This window comes from Rhinolophus ferrumequinum, chromosome 19, assembly GCF_004115265.2.
Source record: "Rhinolophus ferrumequinum isolate MPI-CBG mRhiFer1 chromosome 19, mRhiFer1_v1.p, whole genome shotgun sequence".
In the NCBI taxonomy this organism is placed as follows: Eukaryota; Metazoa; Chordata; class Mammalia; order Chiroptera; family Rhinolophidae; genus Rhinolophus; species Rhinolophus ferrumequinum.
Window position 1 is genome coordinate 16,402,785 of NC_046302.1, and position 22,960 is coordinate 16,425,744.

Genomic DNA, 22,960 nt, shown 5'->3' on the forward strand with positions numbered 1-22,960 from the left:
AAAATTCATATGACGTTAGTATTAGAAACAGGCATGTAACTCCCGTTACAATTCTGTCTTGATCTTATAGACTTTCAGAAACATATGTATCCACAAGTATAAAATCTGTATGTACGCATATTTATGTTTCAAAAGATAAATTTTAAGACAATGAATGATTGCTATTCCAAAGAAAATAGTACTATTGGAAATCTAAAGTATAGGCTGAAATTTAGAGAAACTTTATCCTAAGAAAATGTACATGTAAGACTTTAGCATATGCCAACTCTAGTCCACGTTCCTGAATTCAAGGCTCATAAACACTCCATAGTAGGGGTCGGCAAACTATTTTTGTAAAGTCCAGATAAATGTTTTAGGCTTTGTAGGCCACATACATCACTGTTGTTTCTCCTTCTCTTCCTCCTCCTCTCCTCTTTCCCTCCTCTCCTTCCCCCTCCCTCTCATTCCTCCTGCCTCTCTTCCTCTTCTCCCTTTTCCCTTTATATCATACTTTTTTTTTTTCTTTCCAAGATTGCTGATGGTATGGCATATATTGAAAGAATGAACTATATTCACCGAGATCTTCGAGCTGCTAATATTCTTGTAGGAGAAAATCTTGTGTGCAAAATAGCAGATTTTGGTTTAGCAAGGTTAATTGAAGACAACGAATATACAGCAAGACAAGGTAAAATTACTTTTTAATAAATGCTTGTAACGTAAGATTCAACAGGTTTTCTTATTTATCATTCTTTTGAATCTACACGGTTTTACAGAATAAGAATAGCTCTAGATCCTCTCAGAAGAGTCAAAGAAATACTGATTTTATTCATAAACTTATATGCAATACATGATACCATCACTTTCTGATAGTTATTTCCTCGAGGAAGAACTTGACAGGATGTTCTTTGCATTTAAATAGAGCTCCCTTTATACTCCCTTTACACTTCTCTTTACACTTCTTGTGACATGCCAACAAATAAACATTTTAAAATTCCTTTTGTAATGAACTTCAGAACCATTGAGATTTTATTACACTAAGGAGCAGAAAAGGTATATTCGAAGCTGTATTAAGAAATAGCATGCAATTTTATAAAGGTTTTGAAAACCACTTCTATGCCAGATTTACAGTAGTTCTTCATTATATATAAAATTGTGATAAATAAAAACATTTGGAAGATTGACTCTGTAAAGAGAGAGGGAAGGGGCCTTGTGGCTATTAACATAGGCTCATTCTTCTATTTTGGCGTCTGTCTCTAAACATTTAGTACACACTTAATGAGCACACATAATATATGCATATGGAAAGAGTATGGGTTTTTAATCCCAATTCCATCTGTTATTAGTCCAGAAATTTCAACCAAATTATCAAAGCTCTTTGACTGAGCCTCAGTCTCCTCACTTATAAAGACTACATGGTAATTTTTACTTTTCAAGATTCTTGTGAAACTTTAATGAAGTAATAGACGTGTAGTGACTGACATTACCTAACATAGTAGATGCTCAGTAAATATCAAAGCTTACATTTTAATGGGAAAAGTAGACCTATATATAAATAACTATAAAGCAAGCTATAGTTATTAATGTCATTAATAACTATAGTTATTAAGTGTAATTAATGTCAAAAGTGGGAAGCACTGTGGGAAAGCAGAGAGAACAGGAAAGACGTCACAGAGGTGATGGCTTGAGAGCAGGACCTTGAAGAGAGGCAGAGATGGAATAAGGTCCAATACACACGACCACATAGGTGGTTCATCCTGCATGAAACCTTCAGTGATCCTCCACCCCTACAAAAAAATATGGCTTGTCCTTTACCACCGTCTCCTACTCTCTAGTTCCACTTTTCCTGTAACAGATATTTATTTGAGTCCCTCCATGTGCTAAGCGCAGGGCACAGCTGTAAGAGGGCATGGTTTCTGCTATCAAGGAGCTCACTGACTAATGCCTGAGAACGAATTGTAAACAGACTAGTAAGCCCAGTATAAAGGTTAGTGAAGGTTTATTTAGTAGACACACCAAAAAACAAATGTTTTTCATCTATCTGTTACCATCTCCTATTACCGTTTCATAAAAGCATTTTAGCACTACACAAGTAGGAAGGCGTAATCTCAGAATAAAGGACATACATATAAATGAATAATTTTAACTTTCTGAATTGATATGTAACACTTTTTCTCTTTTTTTTTTTAAATCAGACTGTGATTTTTTTTTTTATCAGACAGTGACTACATTGGTACATAAACCATTGGGAACTGTTGTCTTAAACCCCAGGTTCCAATTGGGGGATTTTGTCTCCCAAGGGACATTTGGTAATACTAATATCAGTGTCTTGAGACTTTTTGGTGGTTACAAGTGAGAGGCTGCTCCTGGCATCTGGTGGGTAGAGACCAGATGTACTGCTGAACATCCTACGATGTGGAAACTAGTCCCCCACCAAACAAAGAATAATCGTGCCCCAAATGCCAGTAGTGCCAGGTTGAGAGACCCTGCCTTCAGCAGTGCTTTCTTTTCAACCTCCATACCTTTGTGCAGTTCCCTCCAGCTAGAATATCTTTCTATTCTTCTACTTTAATCTTTACCTTTAAAAACTCTAACCATTTTTTAAGGCTTAACTTAGCTTAACTTAGCCCTAATGAAACCTTTTGTGATTGTACTAGTGAAAATTGATTTTCTGTTAGAACATCTAAAGAACTATTTTACAGCACTGTATACATATAGAAATAACTTGATGTATGTGAGACACCTATAATCGCCACTTTAAGTATGTAAGCTTCACAAAGGCTGTCTTCTGCCATAACAATGAGCATAATATCTTGTACATAAAAAGCATATACTAAATATTTGAATAAATAATATAGGCTTTTAAAAATAGGACAATAGAATTTTCCAGAGAAACATAAAAAAAGAGATTATGGTCAAAAAACAGACATTAGAACCCAACAGAATATGCCCTCTTCACCCAAAGGTTAGTTATAGCTACCAGGTGATTTACTTAAAAGCTAAAGGTTCTATAATCCATGTTTTTGGTTGCTTGTTATTAGAGTTTCTATTTCTGTTTTTTCTTTTAATGGTTTTCTGTCCCCACCAACAATACTTTTTTTATGTCACTGAATATCTTACCAGGAATAAATGTGATTTATTTTAATACAAATTTTAAATAATAAAATATTTTTCCATATATCTTATACTTTTGAAAAATGTAACACTGATGACACATACAATAAAGATATTGACAAAAAAAATTAGCCCTCCTTAGGCCATATTTACACAAATAGATTTTTAAAAACAATTTACTTAAGCAAGACTGTCAATACGGTTTTAGGTGCAAAATTTCCAATCAAATGGACAGCTCCTGAGGCTGCACTATATGGTCGATTTACAATAAAATCCGATGTATGGTCATTTGGAATTCTACTGACAGAGCTGGTAACAAAGGGCCGAGTGCCATATCCAGGTAAGCTTGCATTTCATTAGCTCTTGGTTATCCCATCAGTGACTTTAACTCGAGTTTGTTAGGAGCAGAAATGCAAGGGGGGAGAGAAAGGCCTTCATTTCTTGTTTCTGTCTGTCTCTTTTCTGCCCTTCCTTTCTCTTTTTATTTTGGCATTGGGTGGACAGCAGCCTTTGAGAGTCACAATCCTTGAGTTAGGGCAAGCATGTGAGGTGTGCCCCACATTCATCTCAGCTTTTTCCCTTAGGGCGTTTTCCAAAAGGGCCATTTATCTCTGCTATTCTCTCAGATAGTAAACCCCACTCTGTGATAACTAACACAAGCTGACCTGCAGATGGGGGTAGGGGGATTACAAAGAAATACCAGAAAGGAACTGTGTAATAACTTGAAGAAAATCAAACAGGTGATATTAGATAAGGAAACTGTTTCAGGAGAGTGATTTGATATAACATTACATAGTAGGTATATTTGGCAAAACCAGCACTAGAACTCTTTCTTCTGAATTCTGTTTTTAAGTCATTTTAGACACTATCTTGTCATTGTTCCTCAGTAGCCTAAGTTTGGTCATTAATAACTGTTACTATCAGAAAGTATCAGTACCTCAAAGTAGCGACCTGAATTTTCATTAATCAAATAGAGTTGGCTTTTGAAGGCATTAGTGTTAAAAGAAAGGGTTTAGGTGGAATGAAAAAATTAGACAGTGTTGAAACAGGCTAGCATTTTCTAAGCTCTTCTTGATACACTTTGGCATTGAAAATTTACTTTATTTCTTCATTAAAATAACCTTTTACTAAGTAAACTTACTGTACTTTGAATCAGTTCATGGCTAGGGGACTTGTTCTGTTCTTTTTTGTTTCTAGTTTTGAGAAATGATTGACATACATACATCACTGTATAAGTAAGGCGTATAGCATGATGGTTTGATTTACATATATATTGTGAAATTTACCACAGTAAGTTCATTGTATGCTAGTGGTGTTTGGCATCGCTATTGTTTAATGTTTGAATCTTGTGTGTTAGGTATGGTAAACCGTGAAGTGCTGGAACAGGTGGAACGAGGATATAGGATGCCTTGCCCTCAGGGCTGTCCAGAATCCCTACATGAATTAATGAATCTTTGTTGGAAGAAGGACCCTGATGAAAGACCAACATTTGAATATATCCAGTCCTTCTTGGAAGACTACTTCACTGCTACAGAGCCACAGTACCAGCCAGGGGAAAATTTATAATCCAAGTCGCCTGTTTTATATGCACAAACCTGCCAAAATGTAAAAACTTACGTAGACTTCTTCACTTACGTACAAGAATCGAAAGAAGAAAATCTTCACTCTGCATGTTTTTAATGGTAAACTGGAATTCCAGATATGGTTGCACAAAACCACTTTTTTTTCCCTAAGTGTTAAACTGTAAAGTACCAATGATGAATTTTCAACTTATTTCAGGGTCCAAAGAAAAATACAGCTAAGATATTGATGATAGTTCGATAGCATGACAATGAAGAGCAACAAGGCTACTGCTTATAAATCACTTTGTTTCTTTTGTTCCCCAAACTCAAAATTGTTAACAAAATTATTTACCATTATAGAAAAAATTTGGGAGATCAAAACAATACCATAATAAAATCTAAAATCAAGGAACTTCATGGGACCAAACAATTCCATTCCATTTCTAAAATTTTCTTCAATTCATTATTCTCAAAAGTTTTTTTATATGTTGAACAGTTAATATGCAATCTTAATATATATGCCTCCCTTGCATGGAAATCAGCAAGGTTTTTTAGCAGCAGAAAGGAATACAAACAACATCTAAAACTTGATTAAATGTTAATGACAGTGGGATTTGAAAGTATAATGCACTATATTAACATTTAAACTCATGGAACTGGAAAATAGAAGAAGAAACTTTTCACTTTAGTCATTTCTGAAAAGCTCAGTTTCGAATAATGAAGGTAACTAGAAAGTGATTTAATCTTTTATAAGGTTGCATTGATTTTTTTTTAAAGGCAATATATAATTGAATTAGTACTATCTAATCCAAGGGGGTAAAGTCCCCGTGTTTAAGTAGTCCTTTTTTAAAAAATAGACTGGTGGTGTGAGATACTGCTAAGTATGAACTTATGGTGATAGTTGCCACAAATATAAAATATCATGAGATCAGGGACTTGAATGCACTTTTGCTCTTATTGCAGATACACTAACAGAGAGGAAAATGTATTTAAAAGAAATATGAGAAAAGAAAATGTGAAAGTTTTACAGATAGAGGGATAGAATGTTGTTTAATGTTGGTGTTACGGAGTGACAAAGTGGCTTTGCTGGCAGTCAGAAGTTCCTCAACCTATTTTGTGAAATTTTAAGAGTTATAAGGTAGGACTATAAGACAAATCTTACAATAAACACTAAATGAATGTTATAGCCTTAAAATAAGTTAAGGCTTTCCGCTAATTCCAGTGATACAGCTTTTATGTAAAACATTTTTAAAATCCCAGTTTTCAAATTTGTGTTGAATCTACATTTACTTTTTAAATATACTTAATGGTGATAATTTTTTTCACTTACAGAATTTAGTTGATATGAAGCGTAAAACTTATTCAGAATGATAACAGGGGTAAAAAGAGGGGACAGTTTTTGCCCTTTTAAAGTACAGAAGTGAAACATACACAAAATAAGACTGATTTTTATGACTAACTCAGAAAGAAATTCTAGAATGTGAATTTGAATAGCATTACTGGCTTAAGGATTTAGATTTAGCAAAGGAACTGAATCTGACTAAATAAGTCTGGTATTTATGTTTTAAAATACTCTTTTATAGTCACACTTTAACTAAAGCAATACATCAGGTCCCCATATTTTAGGAATATAATTTTTACCTACCATCACTTACCTGATTTAATCATTAAGTTTAAAATTCTGTGCCATTTTATCTATGTTGAAACTCAAACCATTTTAAAATGTGACAGATAAACTTCATGTAAGTTGGCAACAGTTCTGGTACTAAAAATTATTGTGGTTTCATATGTTTACATAACCTGCTTAGTATTGAACCCCTCTTCAGAGAGGATCTTCCTACGAAGACTGCCATCATCATTTACCCTTAACGTCTGCAACCTGTGACATCAGATTTTTAAAGGGCTTCATGTGAACTATGATACAATTTTTCTAGCATTTAAAAAAGGATAATAAAATTATATGTTTATGTACTAATTTTGTTCAAAAAAAATAAGCCAGGAAAAGTTGATGGTATTTATTAGGTTTTAACTGAATGGAGCTGTTCCTTATAATATCAGTTGTATAGTAAGGGAGTAACACTAACTCAATGTGTATTCAGTTTAAATGGTTATTTTTAAATTTCCAAGAAAAATAAACAACTTTGTACATTTGAAGATTCTTTTCCAACAGCTTTTCATCTTCAATATCTTAATGTGGACCTTAACCCCTACCCAAAAAAAAGTTGGCAAAAATGATCTTCTAGCACACTTTTCAAATAAGTAATGGTAGCCTAAAACTTAATATTTTTATAAAGTATTATATTGTTTTGTGGATAATTGAAATAAAAATTCTCATTGAATGTACCCATTTATCTTTTTAGCTACTATTCATACTTTCGCATCCATTTTTTTGATTGGTATTTAAAGTAAAGTATGTTCTGAATTTGTTCTTTCATTGGGGGGAAAACAAAGTGTTCACTTACAACTCTTAATAAAGAATTGATCTAATTCTGCTCAAGTCCAAAACATTGAACTCATTCTATGTGGTTAATTTTCCTTGTCAGGTGAGTGACATTATTTTTACAAGTTTTTTTGTTTTGTTTTTTTAAATTATACTAGCAACTAGTTAATGATTGTACAGAGAAACATAAGTGATTTGAGTTAAGCTATTCATAGAGAATCTGTGTTGAAGAATATAAAATAGAGTAACTTTTGATCATGAGGGATTTAATTTTATAAAAATGAAAAATACATGAGCCTTATTTCTGCGTGTGTTTTAACTTCTATAAATATAATGAAAATAAAGTTATACTAAATTATGAATGGCCAATCAAAAGCATGTTATTTTCAATAAGATATTAATATTAGTTACCTTTTACTATATTATCTAAAATTATTAGCTTTATTGTTCCCTAATGATTGCAGAGTAACATTTAATCAAACACATAATTTAGTAAACATTTATTAAATATTTTTATACAGTATAGTAATAGTTCCTCAATATTTTCCTAGTTTGCTAGTTGCTCTTAATTTTGCATGTAATTTTTGACATTTAAGTTTGTACATTTGTATATTGTCAAATCTCCTTTTTAATGCTGAAAAAGTCCTTTGCATCCCAAGATTAAATATTCGTCTCATCTGTTATATTTTATACTTTTCATTTTTCACATTTCTCTTTAATTCATTTGGAAGTTTTTTGGGTATAAAATGTGACTTATGGGTCTAGCATGATTTTTGTTCCCATATACTTAATTTTCCCAGCACCATTTATTGTTTAATTCATTCCTATTCACTGGTTTGGGTTCTTTATTTATGCATATATCTACACACATCTGTTTTGTCCATTCTTCCGTCAACATAACAGTTAATTACTAATCACTTGATAATGCATTTTAATAATTAAGCAAGTTATCTTTGATACATACATTTTTAAATCTTGTTATTCCTGCAAATTCTTCATGAAGTTTAGACTTTATTTTTCATATTCCCAAAAAATTCATGTGAGATTTTGGTTAGGATTACATTATGCTTATAAATTAATTTGGTAAGAATTAACATTTCAAATGTCTTCCCACCCCATTTATGCAAATCTTCATTTACATCTCTTAGTAAAGTTCTTCTCCAAGACTTTAGTCTATAGCGTTGGAAGATGAATCTCATCTCTTGTCTGATGATACTGCTGTAAAGATGCCATCCCAGCTGCTGGAGAGCAGGTCCCCACTTTGTTACAAAAGAAACTAACGTGCAGAGATGAGGAAAACAGTGGGCCCCAATAGCATTTATTTCCTTAAAACCAACACCTCCCCCACCTTTCTCCAGTTTCTCCTTTTTTTGTTTAAATGACATCAAGTTGAGTTTTTGTCACCAACAACCAGAGTCCTGATTAACATTCAAGCTGCCAATACAGAAAGGAATACTTCTGACTAAAAAAAGCAGCAGGTGCTGGGCATCCGTTTGCCGCCCCACATCCACACTGCTGGAAGGCTGACCTGCACTCATCTGTGAGTTCCCTCTCTGGTTTCCTGTTGGGTTAAGTCAATGAGGAACTCTAACAGAAGATCAGAGGAAACCTGAAAAAGAGATCAAAGTATCCATCCCCCTGGTTCCGTTCTTGTGAGGTTGGGCTGGCCGTGTCCTTCAATCAGATTCCTTTCAATATGACTTCTCTCTTTCAGGTGACTGATAACAGCTCCCATCCTTTATCTCTTCTGCCTTAGAGGTACTTCTAACTGGTTACTGCATTAATTCTTGTGGTTCCCCTGTCTTGCTGGTCCCTTTTTAAGTATCCTTGATTTATCTTAATTTGTGCCACCTGTTTCTAGTTGGGACCCTGATATTTGTCATACTACCAATAGCTGTATCAGTGGAAAATAGGAAATTTACATCAAAGTGACAGTTGATATAAAATAGTAAAAATGTATAATAGCAACATACAATATTGTATTAAATGTAAAATTACCATAAGATCTTATTAACTGGAGAGAAGAGCAAATTTTAAGCATATTTAGTACTCCCAATTTCAAAACTGGAATCTTTTAAGAGTTTTTCAATTTATATTTTTCAAAAATTGGTAAACCATATGTGGTAAAACTCCATTAAACAGAATGATTACTTGTTACATCCCAATTCAAAAACTGAATGAATCATTCAATTCATGAATTGGATAAAAAATGAATAGGAATGAGGGGGTGGGAGTGCAGCTAAGAAAAAGACAAAATGGAAGAAAAAGGAAGTATCCAGAAAATTAGTGAAACAATGGGAGCTAAGTTAGACAATGTAAAAATTCCTTAGTAGCAAGAATGGCCCACAGATCTTTAAGAAACATACCTAATACTGTAAAATGCTTGCTCAGCTCTCCTGTGACCACAAACCTTCCTTCAAACCTGCTTTACACAGCTTTGTGTCAATGGCATTTAGGGAAGTAAAGTAAAAATTAACATTTGCATTTCAGACTTCTCTTGGAAAATGAGAAGATGCAGCAGCCAACCGAGGGCTCTAATATCCACAGGACCACAATCATGGAGCTAACTGGCTACCCCTTTCAAAGAGCAAAGGCCCTTACCCACAGTCACAGCTGCCTGTCGCCTCAGTCCTTTGCTTCCTGGTGCTTGTCTAGCCTCTGTAGGCATTTGAGTTGACCATGTCAGCCTTAAGCCAAAAGAATTCATTCAACAGGGTTATATGCATCCTGGAGCAGCAGAGGTGACTTGAGTGTCCCTGAAAATATCCCTGCCATACCCACAGGAACACATGTTAATAGGATAGTACGTAGCATTGCTTCCCAAACATTTAATCTTCAAACCATTTCCCAGAGGTAGGAACTGAAAGGTGTGGTGTGCTGTACTGCAAGGCAAAGGTTCAATGAACCCTCTAAAACGGTATTAAAAACTAAACGCGTGTGCAAACTTCGGGGGTTGGGAGCTGGGCGAGAGTGTCCATAGCTTTCACCATGTTCTCAGAGGGATCCTATAGCTCCGAAAATAAATCCTTGCAATCCGGAGGATAGAGCCCAGGGTTTACAGGAAGACACTTTGCCACTTGGCTGTGTGGCGTCGAGCAAGTTATTTAAGTCTTGATCTCTTTGAATCCCCATTTTTTTCACTAATAAAATGAAAATGATTTTCAGGGTGGTCAAATAAGTTAATGTATTTAAAGCACTTTGCATGAGCAGGGGTGTATTAAGTGGTGACTTGCCTCTTAATTTATCAGGTGACAAATTGAGGCTTAAGTCACTTAAACACACCTAGGATTTTCAAGTCCACGGTTATCCTGGCTGCGCCGGCCTCGATCTGCGGACTCAGCAGCGGAGCTTGTGGCCCGAATCTGCTTCTAGGAGATCGCACTCTCGTCAGAACCGGCTTCTTCCTCCTGGGCGCAGCTCCCGGGAAGGTCACTTGGTGAGTTTCCAGTCCCGGACGGAGCAGGGTCCTGCGGGGGCGGTGACAAGGCGCGGGGCCTCCTTGTACCGGGGGACCGCCGCGACCCTGAGCGGTTCGCGCGGGAAAACGCCGGCCAGCGCCAGGCGGAAATGAGGCAGGAATGCTGGTGGCTCCCGGGATGCTGGGAGCTGGACCTGCAGCTGGGGTCCCGCCATATTCTCGTATGTGGCCACGCCCCCGGACCGCGCGGCCAATCAGAGCCCGCTGTGCCGGGCTCGGCCCCCTGCCGTCTCCCTCCTTCTTGGACGGCAGAGTCCTGACCGGAGTTGGCAGCTAGAGCGGCTCCAGGGAGCGCTGCGACATGGTGTGGCAGGATCTCCTGGCTCTTGATCGGCGACGTGCGCTTCTCCACGTCTCTCGGGGGGCCACAGGTCGGACGCCATGGAAAGCGCGGACCTCCGGGTGACCTCCCGCCTCGCGGGTGCCAAGGCCCGCTTAGCCGTGAGGAGCCTGGCAGGTTCCGGGGTGCTTCCCAACTTTGCGAGAGTTTTGTCGAGGAGGAGGCTGGGAAGGGGACTAAAAGTATCCAGAAACTTACCACCCTCCTGGGGCTTTTTCTTTCTTTCTGCCTTTCTTTCTTTTTTTAAATAAATTTTATTGGTGAATATTTGGGAACAGTGTGTTTCTCCAGCGCCCATCAGCTCGAAGTCGTTGTCTTTCAATCTAGTTGTGGAGGTCGCAGCTCAGCTCCAAGTGCAGTCAACGTTTGCAATCTTTAGTTGTAGGGGGCGCAGCCCACCATCCCATGCGGAAATTGAACTGGCAAGCTTGTTGAGAGCTCGCACTCTAACCAACTGAGCCATCATCTGGCCACCCCTCTTTTTTCTTTTCTTTTTTTTTTTTTTTTTTTGCTGGCATTTAATATTTCCTGTTTTTTACATTTATGATCCACACTTTGCTGGAAATGGTAGGATGCATAATCCGTAACAACAGCAAAATGGTTTTGTTGGGACGCCCACCAACTAATCCCTAGAACACAACACTGGCTTACTGTATTGAGAAGTTGATGGAGTTCTGGATGATGGAGACCAGGAAGCCCGCGCTGGCGGCGTTTTGGGAGGTGATCTTGCCTATGCCACAACTAGCTGTGACCTTTAGAAAACCCTACCTAACTTCTCTGGACCTCTTGGGACCACCTATGAAATGAAGGAGTCATAGTCTGGCAGGAAAACCAGACAAACAAGCTCGTAATACCTCGGGGTCGTGTGAGAGGAGGCTTTCATGAAATTACCTGAAAATGTAGTTAGAGAAGACTTGTCACTGTAAAGAGTTATGCAATTATCAGTCTTTGGAGATGCAGTAAGTAAAGGCACGGACTTGGACTCCTACCTATATACTGAAAGGCATTTTGCTTACAGAGAATGTTAGAGGAACACCCCACCACCTCCACCGTCTAGTTCAATGCTTCCCAAGTACATGAGTTCTGTGCAGGGTCTCCTTGAGGCCTGTCACCCACTGGATCCTCAATGCGCTGCTCAGTCCACCCACAAGGTGGCCACACGAGAAAAACAAAATTGTATGGGTATGCCATGAGTGTATGAACAGGTGCTGGGAAGTGAGAAACATCTATGTTAGAATAATGGTGACCTGTCACCTATGTGGAGGGAGGAGAATGGGTCCCCGAGGGCTCTAATTCACATTGTAATATGCTTCTTAAGTGGGTAGAGGCCACACTGATGTTCATTACCTTACCTCTGCTCTTTGTGTACCTGAAATATTTTATAAAAATAGGCCGCTTGTTAAAAAATGCTAACTAAACAAAGTTATTACATTTAAAAGAATGTCCTTTATTCTGAGATTAGCTCTTTCTGCTTTTTAAAATCCTTATGTGTTTTTTCTTATACAATATCATGGCAAATGACTTAAAAAAACACCCAGCTGGCAATCCTTTGTGGATTTCCAAATAAATGTTTGAAATTGTCCTGGTTTGTAAAATCCAAGTACCTGATCTAGTACAACTGCCTTTGCCCCTCTGAGAGGCTGCAGCTATGGAGAAACCACTCCGATCTCTCCAAGCCTAGGTTTTCTCATCTGTAAAATGGGTATAATGCTATCCACTTTATACATGTAGATGAGATGCCTGTGAAAAGCCTGACACAGAGAAGGCCATCAATAAGTGTTGGCTATAATTACTATTTATGTATAAGGAAACTGAAGCAGAGGGGCTCTGACCTAGATTTCCTTCCATTTTTAATCTGTGAAGTATTAAAATAGCCTGGATTACTGTAGAACAAAGAATGGAATTTGTCTCTGGGCTCAGTGGTTTGTGACCTCTGACACCTGTATTGCAAGCTTGTAAATACTTAAGTATTTATCTCCCAGATATATGGTGTGTGTTGTGTACTGATTCTCAAGTGCCTTCATAATAGAATGTGCTACTTTGCAGTTCTTGGTGGCACAGCCATAACTCTCATGATTGCTTCCCAAGCATCACGACATGCTGGACCTGGCAGTTCAGCTATATTCAGCACTTAGCAGCAGAGTGAGCCTTCCTGATCATAAGTAGGATATTTTCATGAAGGAGCCCTGAAACTGTCCCCCAAATCTATTCAAGCAAAGAGTTCCTCTTATGATTTCTTAGCCTCTCCTTTCCTCATTGTCTGCTGAGCAGTAGCTGTTCCAGACCATTCTCTCCCTCCTCCTGCCCCCACTCCTGCACCTCCAGAAGTTAGAAGACATTGCGTGCTGCATCCCCGAAGACTGAAGACAAGTGCCCCATCTCCATATATCAGTCTCCACACCAACCCTCTCCTCTTTTATTCTATAAGTCGTGTCCTCCCAAACTAATGTATTCTCCTGTGTCCCCATTTCTATCCTCCTTGACCTTCCGGCCCCCATTCTTATCCCTTCCATCTCTAGCATTTTCATCTTCAGTCTTTCCTTTTCCAATGGTTCCTTCTCCATTCTATTTGTACAGGGCTTCCCACTTGTGGAGTAATCTTTACTTGACCTCTCTACTCCCTTTTGTTTCTCCCCTTTCCCCACCAAACACTAAATTAAGGATCTATGCCTGTTGCCTCTGTCCTGTACATCTCCTTCCTCCTTAATCTGAGGTTGCCTTCTGTCTCCTTCCTTCCCTCGGAATCCCCTTGTTATTTCTGCTTCCAGTGTCCTTCATTCACCCTCTCTGCTGCCCCTCTTTTTGCCGTCTCTCTGTCCGCTGGCCACCTGCCTTCCTGGCTGCGCTTTCTTCCTGTACTGACTCCCTCTGCCCTCCCCAAGGCTCGGGCCTCAAGCCTTTCCCATTAAGACCTCCTCCATGTTCATGGTTTCAGCGTCACTTTTATGCCAAAGATGCCCAGATCCCATTTCTGGATCTTCACCTTAAGTCCTTCACCCCTCACCTCAAGTCCAGCAGCCATCTGGGCACTTCCCACTGGGTTTTTCACCTTCACACCATCCATCAAAATCTGAACTCATCATCTTCCATTCTCTGTCCCACTCTCCATCCTGATCCTTCTGGGATCCTTCTGTCAGTCACAAGGACTCAAAAGCTTCAAGTCACTCTTGGCTCATCTCCTCTTTTGACCCTCACAGAAGGCGTCAGTGAAAGCTTTTCTTTTTCCATTGCTTCTTCTCCACATAGCCCAGAAATGTCCATGGGTCTTTAATTCCTGGACTCTCCCTCTGAGTCTTACGTCCCAACTTCCCCCTCAGAAACCCAATGTTTAGGTCAAACCAGGATGGCCACCAACCCTTAAATACACTCCATTCTTTCCCTTTTCTGTCCCTCCCAGATGTTCTTTCCTCCCAGATCCTCCAAGCCCCTCCCCACTGTTGCAGAGCTCCCCGGCCTCAACCTACCAGCTCAGACTCTACTTTCATCATAAAGCTCCCCCAGCCTTGAGTGCATTCAGCTAATAGTGCTCACTACCTGGCTTTCATCACTTGCATTTCTCCCAGAGACTTACCATGTTCTCCTCATAGTATTAGAGTTTCTGTTACCGTGGCTTCTAAACTGGAACTTTCTCAAGGACAGACATGTCTGTGCCCCTCTGCAACCTGCAGTCCCTGATGTGCAGCTGGTACTCAGCAATGCATCACAGCAAATGCCCTCGCCTGGGCCTTGACACCTCCTGTCCATCATGTGCACCTCCTCCCTCACCCTGAACACGGGGATTTAAATCCTGCCTCTTTAAACTCAGTTTCGTCATCTGTAAGATAGGGATGATAGCACTTTATAATATTGTTGTGAGGATTAAGTTAAATCATGTAAAGTTCTTAGAATAGTGTGCTCAGAACAATAAATATTATATAACAACAAAAATAGTAATAAATTGTCCTATGCAAAATTCTTCAATAGTTGCGTCCTATATTCCTTATTAATGCATTCAGATCTTCTGCCTGGTTTTTTGGGGTCTCCACTATCTGCCCCCACACCACCCATCCAATCTTGTCTTCATTCACTTGCAAACCAGTTACCCTCATGGGCCTTTTACTTCTTTGTCTCACAAGAACTCCGAGTTTCAAATCGCTCTCTTACCTGCGTGCCTTCACCTGCCCCTTTGCCCATTCAAATGTCCTGATCCCCTACTTCTCTTTGCTCTGCTTCCTTGAACTTCTATGGCACTTCTAACCAATCACACATCAGAATATGACTTTGTACTGTTCTAGTGGTTCTCACCTGGTTCTTGTGTGTTGGCTTTTTCTCCCAACTGTATGAGAAATTTCTAGAGATAGATTTGTTTTTTTACTTCTGCATTCCCCATATCGACAAGTAGTGTCGAGTATCATAGTAGTCGGTCAGGAAATGCTTATTATTACAATATTGTTTAATAGTAGAAAGTTATTAAAAAATAATTTAAAAATGGCTTAATTTGTCTTGAAGTTTTAATTTTTCGTTTTCTCTCAGTGATCTCTGAATTTATGCCATTGTCTTTTCATCCCTGATCTAAATGTCTACAATGAAGATAAATCCAATTTTATGTGAGAAGTTTCTGAAACCTTGGCTTATGCAATTTGAAGCTGCTTGTGAATGTAACTCTGTTCAAAGACAGAGATAGCGGTGGGTGAAACCCCTGGGTTTAAAATTGAGCTGAACGTCAAAGGAGACATAATTGCAAACTGGCATTAAAAATGTACCCATTGTACTTGTCAAAATAATTGGATTCTTTTGGGAAGATGTCCCTTTTGTCCATTTGGAGTGCCTACATTTTCTTTGGGGTGAACCCAGGATTCCATCAGATTGGAGCTTTTCTTGCATATCTCCTGTTTCATTTTCTATTCTTAGTGATGTCATCGTCAGATTTATTTTGGATTTCTCATGTGTCTAGTTTGGGTGGGGAAAACTTTCCCTGCAGCACACAGACTTGACTACTCGGCTGCCTATGCTGTCATAGAGACTGATGTGGAAGATGGACTCAAGGGGTATGGAATTACCTTCACTCTGGGAAAAGGCACTGAAGTTGGTGAGTTGGACATTCTCAAGGTTCCAAAATGCTTAAATTTCACTTATGTTCTAGCTATGACCTTATTTTTCTCTGTATTTACTACTTGAGTGAGTATAAACAATCTTTCATGGTTTATTTCATTGGAAGACACTAAAAAGTGGCAGAATTTAGACTCTCCCCTTGCAGTCATCAGTAGACTTCAGGAAAATCCGTTAATCTCAGTCTATTTCTCTGCAGAACTTTGAGGACCTGAACTAGGCGAGACTGAGGGACATGAGGGGCACACGTGCACTCACATAGCAAGGCTATTGTGACGCACACAGTGAGTCACTCGCTTTTCAAAATGCTTCACTCTGAGCTGGTTTCCAGTTCACTGCTCTCCATGCAGAAAAAGCCTTTGGCCTTGCCCAATTTCAGAGCCTTCATCTGGGAAAGGCAGATTGTGTAGGATGCGCATGGAGCCATGAGTTAGTCATTCTTCTCTCAGAGCTGGACCAGAGCTCAATGCCCCTCATTATTCAGAGGTAAGGAATCTGAGGCCCAAGCAGCTGCTCAGCTGGTCATGCAGAACCCCCTGCCTATCCAAAGCAATTTCTCTCCAGAACGTTTAAATACAAATTATTTGGGGTGTTTTTCAATGTATAATCCATGCACAGCATATGAAATTCAAAAAGTACAAAAAGATGACCTTTGCCAGATCAGTTTTAATGGACCATTAGGGGCCAAAGCCAAATTATGATATGTCAAAGAGTGAGGCTCTGGGAAAAGAGGACACAGATTCTCTAACTTTGGATTTGCACTGTCAGCCCTCTTTTAGTTGTATAATCAAAGCTTGCTCTACTGAAAGATTTTAATATTGTGAAGCAGATAAGAGGTGTGTGTGTGTGTGTGTGTGTGTGTGTGTGTGTGTGTAAGCCAAGGGAAACTTTCTTGAACTTTAAGTGGAAACCACCAAGGTGGCTGTTCTAGCTCTCCACAGGGCTGATGCTTAGTCATGCCATCAATTAGTCCTTCTACAAACTTCTCTTGAGTACTCCTGTGTATCAAGCACTGTGTCAGGCGCTGGAGATAATAATTTTAAAAAGAGACAGAAAAGAGGCATGGTTCTACATACAAGGAGAAAGGATGCACAAACTTCTCAGGAAGATAGACGTAAAAAAAGTCATAGTGCAGTGTGAAGACTATTTTTTAAAAGTGTATACAAGTTACAGGAAGAGAAGCTTAGTTCATTGTCCAGGAGGGTCTGGGATGGCTTCAGAGCAAAGATGAGGCTTTGAGATGAGTCTTGAAGAGTAACTAGGAATTTGCCAGGCAGAAGGAGGGGACGTGGCAGGGATTCCGTGTCCCCTCTCTGTTAAGTCAACTGTTTACTGTTAACATTTTCACCAAGGCAGTGACCGCTGACCATGATAGATTTGTAAGCTGTGTTTCAGCTTCTCCTGTGACTTTCCTTGTCTCTGGTCTAAGTTGAGTACTTTATGAAGCTGCTTTCTCCATACTGTAAACCATACAGGCGGCCCCCAAAGGTTATATAAAACCCAGCAAGGATTACAAAATGTGTTATGGGGCAGGCCATTGGAACCACTCTCTGCTAATGGCCAAGACTTTGAACTTTCCTGACTCACACGCAGTGGAGCGATCCTGTGCTCGGTGCACGCTCCTAAGATGACTAGGAGGCTCTTCTGGGCTGGTTGCTGTGTTCAGTGCTTCAGGGCCTTCACAAGGCCTCCCCTTCTCCATTCCTAACCCCCAGCCCCTCAGGCAGGGCTAAGTCAATTTCCATCTCTTTACGACTTTAATCAGTGTCTTTTTTGTGGTGATGTTGTTGGTTTCTGCCTTTTTCAGATCACAACATGACAGTATCTATTTTAATTTTAATCTTGTTACATATATCAAGTGACTCACTGCATGTGTTACATGGCATTTGCATTAAAGATGAAAAAAATCCTACTAGCTCATCACTGTTCTCCTGCAGCCTTTATCAGATTACTTACCTAACCATTCTTTTATGATCCAAAAAAAAGAAGGAAAATAGTCTTTCCTGATTACCATGAAGGGAGTGTTTTTGTGGTGTGTGTGTGTGTGTGTGTGTGTGTGTGAGAAAGAGAGAGAGAGAGAGTTACGGTTGTTTTTTTAATGTATAGAATAGACCAATATAGTTTGGTGGGTTTTTTTGTTTGTTTTTAAGTAGGAAAAGAAAAAGAAATGAAAAAAAAGAATTTTTAAAGACACCCAAAACAGCCGGGGCCCTGGGACTCAGCCGGGGCCATCGTCATCCATAGGCTTTACTGACTTATCCTTCACGTGCTGGAGGGTCCCAGAATTGAGTCCTGGGTCCCAGAATTGATGTAGAACAAGAGAGAACTTTTGGGTTTAGTCAGCAAGAAGCTGCCTTCAAGGGCCAGTGTTTTCCAGATGAATTTTCCACTATTGCCTCAAACATGCACACCTAAAGTGGATGTTTCTCCACAATGGAGTAGACCATCGCAACCCAAATTTCTATCAAATGTACCAAATTTAGTTAACTTCTTGCAGTGGCCTAAGTTTAAGCAAGGAAAATCCACATACTATAGACGAATATATTGTTGCTTGTGCAACTCTGAAAGCTGTAAAAGACAAGATCATTCTTAACTTTTGTTAAATGTGTTTGCCCTTGTGACACAAACCAGAGGTGTGCTTCAGTCAATGATTTCTAGCAACGATGTGATCAATGAGATGGAGGTTTGATGCAGATAATGATAAAGCTCTCTCTGAGTCTCTGACTTATTCTTCATGGTTTTAATCCAAGAGCACTGACCATCAAAAAGTGAGGATTCTGTCTTCTCACAAATCTAGGGTATGAATATCTAACTGGAATGATTCTGTAGCCCATTAACAAAAGCTCTAGAGAACACAGGATGGTTGGTTTAGCCCTAACTGCTCAGTATGAGAGCAAGAGCAAAATTGTCTGAGAACTGTTTCACCCAGAGGCCAGGCATATTGTAAGAGCACGTTTCAAATACTTTCAAAGGTCTTTCTCCTAAGATATGATTGATAGTAAAACTGTACTTCTACAACTACCCTGTTAAGTAACCTGAGAATTTTAATATTAAAGCAGTGGCAATATGAAACAAGTTTATCAAGATTTTTTTCTAATAAATTAATTGCTCTGGGGCTAAGTTGATGATTTGATTATTTCAGCTGTTTACATATAGACTAAGTGTTTTATAGTAACTGAGCAAAGGATAGAAGAAATAGAAATTCCCATTCGATTTGTTACTTGTTCTTCATCTGAAATAATACAATAGTATTATTTACGTTTTAAGTAAAACACCAAAAATAAATAATCAGTGGTAATGCTTACCCAAATTAAGTTTAACCTTCAAATTACTTACGAAAAATGTAGTATATCATAAGTCAATAGTAAGAAACTTAATGTTTATGACTACTATTTTCATGTACTTTAACATTTTACATGTATTAAGCTGATTGCAAATTCATTTCATTTCATCTTTAATAGTGAATTCAAGTTATTTTCCATACTTAACAATAGTGAAAAGACATTTCTCTTTTTTAATTCTATAAGTTAGTCTTCTTATTCCTTTGGAACAATGAACTAGCAAGGTTTGGTTTTGAATCTGACTGTCTAAACATTTTACAAAGTGAACAAGAAAGTAATTTGGGAACGTGATTTAAGTTTGCAGATCTATAGTCCATGGCAACAAATCCAAATGTGTTTGTTCGACTCAGAAATTAAGCTCAGTGTCCGGATTAACAGAGGTTCTACTTGGGTGCTATTACTATGACAATCACAGAAGATATATGTGGGAAGAGTTTTAAAGGCATATACCTTTTGTATTTAAAATTATAAAATGACAACATTAGTTTGTTTGGGGTACTTGCATGTCTTCTTTTATAGACTTCATACCAAAACATACATAAGAATTAAATCCTCTTTTAACAGTTGTCTGTGCTGTGAATGCCCTGGGTCACCACGTGCTGAACAAGGACCTCAGGGATATTATTGGCAGCTTCAGAGGCTTCTATAGGCAGCTCACGAGCGACGAGCAGCTCAGATGGGTAAGGGATCTATTTTGTAAAATGCTTCTATAAATAATGTTCCTAAGGTCTAAGATGTCCTTTGATTGCAACACATATGAAAATAGAGACAGGTTTATAATTTTGAGGTAAAACATTTTATTCAGATAAATTAGGACTTGAACCACTTAGACAGTGTTTTACTGATGCCTTTCTGTAAGACTTGAATCTGGACATATTTAGATCCTGAGAGCTGTCTCTGCCCTTCTGGACCTCATCTCTGCTCCTTGAATGGGAAGAAGTGGTCTAGACTTTCCAGAGGATTAAGTGCTGAATGGGCAACGTTTCTGGGGGAGAGATAATGTGAGTAGTTTTGGATTAAGGACAGAAACAGAAGATAAGAGCAAAATTAAGACGATAGAGACTAGAGCACCTTTTATGTGCATAGATCTTATCTGAACCTTAAATTCAAGGCATGAAAAAAAATGAGTTCCTAGAGAAAGGATTCTATCAAGTAAGATCAGTCCAGTAACCAGGACCTTGCCTTTGCTCCCTGACAGCAGCTCTGTCTTTTCCTAACTCTGCTCAGTCTCCCATCCATGCTCGGAGAAAGGCACAGGAGAATGCCCTTTCCACACGGCCTCGGATTTCATTTTTAACTTCTGCAAAGCAAGGTAAATTTGCTTTTAAAAGCATCCTCTTGAAGAAGCTCCCAGCAGCCAGATCTGGGACAAATCAAGCAGCAAAATAATAAATACAGTAGTAATGGTTTATAACTCATTGACTAACATCAGCATCTATGAGTCCATTCAGAGAGTGAATAAATAAACAACAAGGGAAAGATTGTCATTACAACAGAATACAAACTAATATAAAAGGAATGATAACATTAGACAATCAACATATTGTAATCATCGTAGCAATAATTGTTTGAGGCAAGAATTATCAATGGATGCTAAAATGTGGGGGCAATATTAATCTTACTTAGAAAGAAGAAATGGTAACCTCACAGTGCAGCAAGCAGCCTAATGTACACTAACTTACCCAAGTGCTGAAAGTTAAAAGCCTTAATAAAAAAACAAGTGATAATATCACTCATGTAGAATTTGTGCCAAAAATATATAACCTGAATCTAATCATGAAGAAACTGCAGCTCAACCCAAATTGAGGGATACTGTGCAGGTCACCTGGCCTGTACACTTTAAAAATGTGTATTTTTCAAAAAAGAAGAAAGGTTTTCCAGATAAAAAGAGACAAAAATGACATGACGACAAAATGCAACATGTGAATAAAGTACGTTATTGGGACAGTGGGTGAAATTTGATTATGGACTGCCGTTTAGCTAATAGAACTCAATCAGTGTTCTGGTGCCTGAATTTGATCCTCATACTATGATAATGTAAGAGTAACGTTCTTGTGTTTAGGAACTACACATTGAAGTATTTAGGGTGAAGGGACGTGGCATCTGCAACTTTCAAATGATAATGTATTTCAAATGATAATGTAAAATAAATTGTATTTATATTATTTTTAAAAATTATTATTTATATTGACTTTTTCCTTCCTTAGAAATACTGGCAGTACTTAGGAACTTGTAGGAGTAGGGTTAGAAAGGGATGAGAAGGGAGGGAGCAAAGGTGAGGGGTTAGGAGGCAGCGTTAGGCATGGATGGGCAGGTGTTTGATAGCAGTTTACATTTACTTTCATATATATGTTAGAGAGAGAGAGAGTGAGAGAGAGCTAGAGACACAGAAAGGAAGTATATATACAGCAATTTTTTTTGTATTATTCGTGCAACTCTTCTGTAGATTAGAAACTATTAAAAAAAACTTACCCTTTAAGTGAATTTCCATTGCTGCGTTTTAATTCTTGAAATGTGACCCTGGCTAGGAGACCTTTTCCATTTCTAAGAAGTGTGGTGTGTTCTGCTTCCTAGTCAGATCGGTCCCCAGGAAGGTGGTGTGCATCTGGCCGCGGTGGCCATCCTCAATGCTGTGTGTGACCTGTGGCCACGCAGTAGGGAAAGGTAATGGACTCAGGAGCACTTCTGTGGAACAACACAACATGTGCAGAGGAAGAAACACTTCCCTGCGAGCAGCCTGAAAGACAAATACACAGCAGGCTCCCCAAAGGAAATACAGGCAATTGTTTGATTTTTTTTTCTCCCTTAGAGATACTGGCAGTAGTTAGGAAATTGTAGTAGGTTAGAAAGGGCTGAGAAAGGGGGTGGGCAGTAAAGGTGACGGGTTAGGAGGCAGCGTTAGAGATGGGTGAGCAGCTGGGCCAGTCGGCAGCTGGGCCAGTGTTTGATAGAGGGAGTTTGCATTTAGTTTCATACTTTGCACATAATGTTTCTTAAAATATTTTGTGGGTTTTTTTTCAAGCCTCTGTGGAAGTTACTTGTTGACATGGTAAGTAAATTCTTTAACATTATAATTGTTTCTGTAACTGAAATAGATTTCATCAATTGCCTGTTGTTTGATGACGAGTAAATATACTCAGGACTGCCTATGGATCACTGTAGTGATGATAAAGCAAAACACCAGTGAAATGTTTTTGATATTTGTCTGATATGTTTTTGATATTTGTCAGATTTGCCTTGTCTGATATTTGAAGTAACAATAGCTGTGCTCCCACAGGCAGGGCTGGCGCGCCTCCCCCACTGGAGCTTTCACATGTAATGCAAATTTTTGGAGCCTCCAGTTTCCTAACTATGTAAATTGGATGATCAAAACTTCTCTAGGAACCTCAACGAATTGGTTTAAAGATCAAATGAGAAAAGAAAAGTCTGAAGAGCAAGACGCTATTAGTAAGATATTATATGGTCACTTTGACCCCTAAAGCACGTGATAGATCAGTCTGTACGATTCCATAAGGGAAGAAGCCAAACACAAAAGTCTAAAGATACCCACCATTTTGTCTCCTTTCTCCTTGACCTGTTTACAGCCAGGATGAACAGCTGAGGAGGAAAAAACTCTGGGCA

The 22,960-nt window shown here is 38.7% G+C and overlaps 1 protein-coding gene across 3 annotated transcripts in view; it reads left to right on the forward strand.

Annotated features, from left to right (window-relative positions):
- Nucleotides 1-7,450, forward strand: part of YES1 (YES proto-oncogene 1, Src family tyrosine kinase) — a 69,458-nt gene extending 62,008 nt beyond the window's left edge. For all 3 annotated transcript variants that reach the window (XM_033087673.1, XM_033087672.1, XM_033087674.1), the window contains exons 10-12: nucleotides 511-664; nucleotides 3,299-3,430; nucleotides 4,448-7,450. In XM_033087673.1, coding sequence (XP_032943564.1) covers nucleotides 511-664; nucleotides 3,299-3,430; nucleotides 4,448-4,656 — 495 coding nt within the window. In that variant the 3' untranslated portion in view covers nucleotides 4,657-7,450. The remainder of the gene's footprint in view (nucleotides 1-510; nucleotides 665-3,298; nucleotides 3,431-4,447) is intronic.
- The last annotated feature ends 15,510 nt before the right edge of the window (nucleotides 7,451-22,960 follow it).